The sequence below is a fragment of the Odontesthes bonariensis genome, chromosome 22 (genome assembly GCF_027942865.1).
Source record: "Odontesthes bonariensis isolate fOdoBon6 chromosome 22, fOdoBon6.hap1, whole genome shotgun sequence".
Lineage (NCBI taxonomy): Eukaryota > Metazoa > Chordata > Actinopteri > Atheriniformes > Atherinopsidae > Odontesthes > Odontesthes bonariensis.
In genome coordinates, this window is record NC_134527.1 from 1,864,644 (window position 1) to 1,869,726 (window position 5,083).

General features: G+C 45.9%; 1 protein-coding gene across 1 annotated transcript; it reads left to right on the plus strand.

The window, feature by feature from the left end:
* The first annotated feature begins 660 nt into the window (after nt 1-660).
* On the plus strand, nt 661-3,934 carry LOC142372685 (tubulin alpha-1B chain-like). The gene is made up of 4 exons (XM_075455631.1): nt 661-771; nt 2,321-2,543; nt 2,643-2,791; nt 2,889-3,934. The coding sequence occupies exons 1-4, from the start codon at nt 769-771 to the stop codon at nt 3,867-3,869; spliced, it is 1,356 nt and encodes a 451-aa protein (XP_075311746.1). The 5' UTR covers nt 661-768; the 3' UTR covers nt 3,870-3,934.
* Nucleotides 3,935-5,083: the final 1,149 nt, after the last annotated feature.

Sequence of the window (5,083 nt, forward strand, 5' to 3'; positions counted from 1 at the left end):
GGCTTCTAAACTGAAATGCTCCGTCTCCGTTGAAACTGACGTCACCTATAGAGCGGAAGTTTATATTTCTATTTTCACACTACGCATGCGTATAACATCCCTCCTTTTTTCCCTTTAAAAAAAAATCAAAATAAACGTTATTGCCAAACATTAGCCTGGCTTGATTTAGTTTATTTTTTATTTAGTGAATTGTTTATTTATTTGTCTATTTATTTTTTTATTTGATTTTGTCACTCTTTCGTCGACGCTGCACACCCGCAGTTACATAATTGTACCGTTGGTGGCGGTAATGCAACATTACGGATGCTAACCGCCAATAAATTACAAGAAGAAGAAGAATTAGCCTAGCTTCATGGCTTCATGTACTTGTCTGTCAGTTGTTGATTTTTTTGTTGATATTTATTTTTGATATTTTAAAACTGCCAGACAAACCGGAAGTTCACGGGAACTGAAAACACATTTTCAAACATAAAATTTCTCCCCACACAGTCCCATTCAGAAATAGCAAACGGATATTGACAAGAGAATTATTTCACTTTTGATCAGGTATTTAACATGTATTTCTAGCTAACTTTGTTCCCCTGTATTGTCCGTAGTGGTTTAGGCCAACTCCCCCGCCAGCGTAGTGGTATCTTCTGCCTACAAAAAAGCGCGAACGCGCTGCGATTTGGCCATTTTTCTTACATCGACATCATAAACGTCGCTCTGTAAGACATCACATCAAAGCTTTTTCTGTTGCTATTTAATACGACTACAATTAAACAAAAAATGGTAAGTACAAATGATTTTTTTTTATTTTCAAATTATTTTGATCGGTTTAGGTTTAGTTCAGATGAGAAGAATGAACGAAAGCAGATTTCAGGGATTGAAAAACGGGCGGAATAAAGGGAGTTTGCAGTCCAACCGCCGGCTCGTCAGCATTTTAGCTGCAAATGATTATACCCCTGTGAGCAATGGCCGTTACGGCAGTTGGCAGCAACGATGGCCTTATTGAATGAATGGGAGGATGAAAAAAAACATGTTTGTAAGGGACACTCTTTGGCTGATGACGTCATGAATCGATGGTAGTAACCGTTTTTCGATGGTTAGGCTGGTTAGTAGCTAACGGTTATCACTTTAAGCAGGATTCACACTTTGGTGATAAAGGGGGTCAACGGTCTCACTTCGAACGCGGCGGCCTCAAGTTTGAATGTGAACGGGCCCAACTGTCTGCATTGCGGCAGTTGGTCACGAGACCTGGCACGCGATCAATTGAGGGGTTTTGATTGGTTGAAGCCTGTGTTTCAACCTGACAGTTGAGTTGCTGATGGCGCCTGAAACCATAGAAACCACCGTTGAATATGACCAGCGGCGTCGAACGGGGGATAAAAGTCAGACTGATTCACAGAGTCCAGCCTACAGCGGGGGCCCTAAAGGAAATTTTCTTCTTTCGTTTTTTAAAAATCATTTTTGAGATAATGTTAATGTTATATGTTGGAAATTTATGGAAATCCAATGTCCTCTGGAAATACATCTGTTGAAATGTATATTCCAGCCTGCAAATAGGCAATAATCTATATCAGACGCCCCCATTATCAATGCGCATTGGTTTAGTCCGCCTTCTGGCGGACTTTTGATTGTACATGCGCAATAAATTTCACTCCCTTCATTATTAGGCATTAAGCAGAAGCCGGTACTTGAAAGATGTCATCCAAAAAAAAAATCAGGCTTTGAGAAAAGAAAGGCAGAGGCAGCAAAAGAGAGATGGAGGGAAAAAAAATGAAGGAAAGCAACTGCTGACTGATTTCTTTCCCAAGAAAGGTGAGCCCAAATGTCAAAATTACAGCCTACAGGTAACTGATTATACTATTCCCATTCCGTTGCATACCACTGTGATAGCAGCCGTAGTCAAATAATTAAAAAATAATCTCTCATTTTGTTGGCTACCACGTAATTGTGATATAGAAGCCATATTTGTCTTAAATTTATTTTCATAATAACTATTAGCCTATACAAGTGTCCCAAAAGCCTAACATAGGGTCGATGTTGGTTCAAATATGCATGGACATGGTAGTGGTTGTTCTTGGGGCCCCAAATTTGGTGCTACGCCCCTAAATTTGACTGTTATCGCAATACTACCGGGAAGACGTCACAAAGCTGTTGAGAGAGAGCAGTTTCAAACTGGTTATGCTTCTATAATTGTCCATTTTAGATCAAAGCAATGTAACTGTCATAAAACATCATGTTTTTTACTTAATTTAGTATATATCTGCTTTTTTTTTTTTTTTTTTTCCAAATGAAGAAGGAACCTGATTCACTGATGTAATGTTCTCTCCTCCAGCGCGAGTGTATCTCCATCCACGTAGGACAGGCCGGGGTCCAGATTGGCAATGCCTGCTGGGAGCTTTACTGCCTTGAACACGGGATCCAGCCAGATGGACAGATGCCCAGTGACAAGACCATTGGAGGAGGAGATGATTCCTTCAACACCTTCTTCAGTGAGACTGGAGCTGGGAAGCATGTCCCCAGAGCTGTTTTTGTGGACCTGGAACCCACTGTCATTGGTAAGTGTCATTTCATGGTCTGAAACTGATTTGGACACATTTCTGACTCTAAATATGTCTGAAACTCGCGGTTAACTTTTTCCTCTCTCCCCTGCCCAGATGAGGTGCGCAACGGGACCTACCGCCAGCTGTTCCACCCAGAGCAGCTGATCACTGGCAAGGAGGATGCTGCCAACAACTACGCCCGTGGGCACTACACCATCGGAAAAGAGATCATTGACCTGGTTCTGGACAGGATCCGGAAGCTGGTGGGTGAACTCTTAATTTCAAAGCTGATCATTAGAACATGAAAGTGAATCCCATTCCTGTAAGTAATGTTTGCTGTCTGCTCCGTCCTTTCCTCAGTCGGACCAGTGCACCGGCCTTCAGGGCTTCCTGGTGTTCCACAGCTTTGGTGGTGGCACCGGCTCTGGTTTCACCTCCCTGCTGATGGAACGTTTGTCCGTCGACTTCGGGAAGAAGTCCAAGCTGGAGTTCTCCATCTACCCGGCTCCGCAGGTTTCCACTGCGGTGGTGGAGCCCTACAACGCCATCCTGACCACCCACACCACCCTGGAGCACTCGGACTGCGCCTTCATGGTGGATAACGAGGCCATCTACGACATCTGCCGCAGGAACCTGGACATCGAGCGTCCCACCTACACCAACCTGAACCGGCTGATCAGTCAGATCGTGTCCTCCATCACCGCTTCTCTGCGCTTCGACGGCGCCCTCAACGTGGACCTGACGGAGTTCCAGACCAACCTGGTGCCGTATCCACGGATCCACTTCCCTCTGGCCACGTACGCCCCCGTCATCTCCGCCGAGAAGGCTTACCACGAGCAGCTCACCGTGGCCGAGATCACCAACGCCTGCTTCGAGCCGGCCAATCAGATGGTGAAGTGCGACCCTCGCCACGGTAAGTACATGGCGTGCTGCCTCCTGTACCGCGGCGACGTGGTGCCCAAAGACGTCAACGCCGCCATCGCCACCATCAAAACCAAGCGCACCATCCAGTTTGTGGACTGGTGCCCCACCGGCTTCAAGGTGGGCATCAACTACCAGCCCCCCACTGTGGTTCCTGGAGGAGACCTGGCCAAGGTGCAGAGAGCCGTGTGCATGCTGAGCAACACCACCGCCATCGCTGAGGCCTGGGCTCGCCTGGACCACAAGTTCGACCTGATGTACGCCAAGCGGGCCTTCGTCCACTGGTATGTGGGGGAGGGCATGGAGGAGGGGGAGTTCTCTGAGGCCCGGGAGGACATGGCTGCTCTGGAGAAGGACTACGAAGAGGTGGGCCTGGACTCTGCTGAAGGGGAAGGGGAGGAGGAGGGGGAGGAGTATTAGGACGCTTTCCACATGTTCTGAAACGTGTTCTGGACTCAGATGTTTGCCGCTTCGGTTCCAGATGTCGGCTCAGTCTTCTGTAGAGTTGGTAATAAATGTTATTTAAAGCATGTTCATTCTGTCTCAGTTTGATCTCATTTATTCAAACGATGAAACATCTCTGCTCAGTAAGGTCTAAAACCTGCTCTGCTGCATTCTCTGCAGAACACCTCAGGTAAAGACTTTCAGTTTATATTTAAAAGCCAACATCTGGGGTTACATGAACCCCCTGAAGATGGATGGAAGTCTCTGCAGATGGACCCAGAACTGAGTCTCGGTAAGTGGACAAAAAGACTTTTAACGGCCAACAGGCTGATTTCAAACTAACTTTATAAAACCTCTCCTCATCTATCGGTTCACTCTGAAACAGAACATTTTACTCCACAGTTAAAGGTTCCAGCGTTGCTGTAATCTCTGATAAAACTAGAAATAACAAAGTTGGTCTGACCCGTCGGTCTCTGGTTAAACTCTGGAGTTCAGTGCCAGGCAGCACGAAGCACATGACCTCATCCGGGTGCTTAATGAGGGGAACCACAAAGTTCTGCTGAAGACTTTCTGTCCCTCATCCATCTCACTGAGCTCTGAAATCCTTCACAGCTGATTCCTCCAAACTGGTTGTCATGGTTCCCAGAACTCTCTGGAGAGAAGCTCAGTCATGTGACTGTTTTTAATATGAAATAATGTGTTTCTGATCATCCGTTCTGCCTTCTCCGACCGGACGTTTATCTGAGCCGCGACTTCAGAATGAGTCACTGAAGGCAGAAAGTTATTAGCTTCCCCTTTACGCATTCATTCCAGACTTTAATCAGTGATTTCACCCACAGAACCAGCCTCAGGGAGGCCCGCTGGGAGCCTCAGACCAGTAAAAGAAGTGAGCAACAACAAGCATTTACAGCTTTCTAATTTTCCTTCACATATCCACCATCAGTGGTTTCTTCTGCCTCCTCCTGTGAGCTCCTTCCTGCAGCCCCACTGGGACCTGAATGTGGACTCATCTGCACCCCACCTCCTGGTTTATTGGGTCCTTTAACTCTTCCAGGAACCAGTACACAGCATATAAAACTGCTTTTGTTTTAATGCAATTCAGACCATCTTTATTTAGTGGGATTATTCTGATTTTATTATTTATTTATTATTGTATTATTCTGATTTACAGCACAGAACCCTGCTGCAGT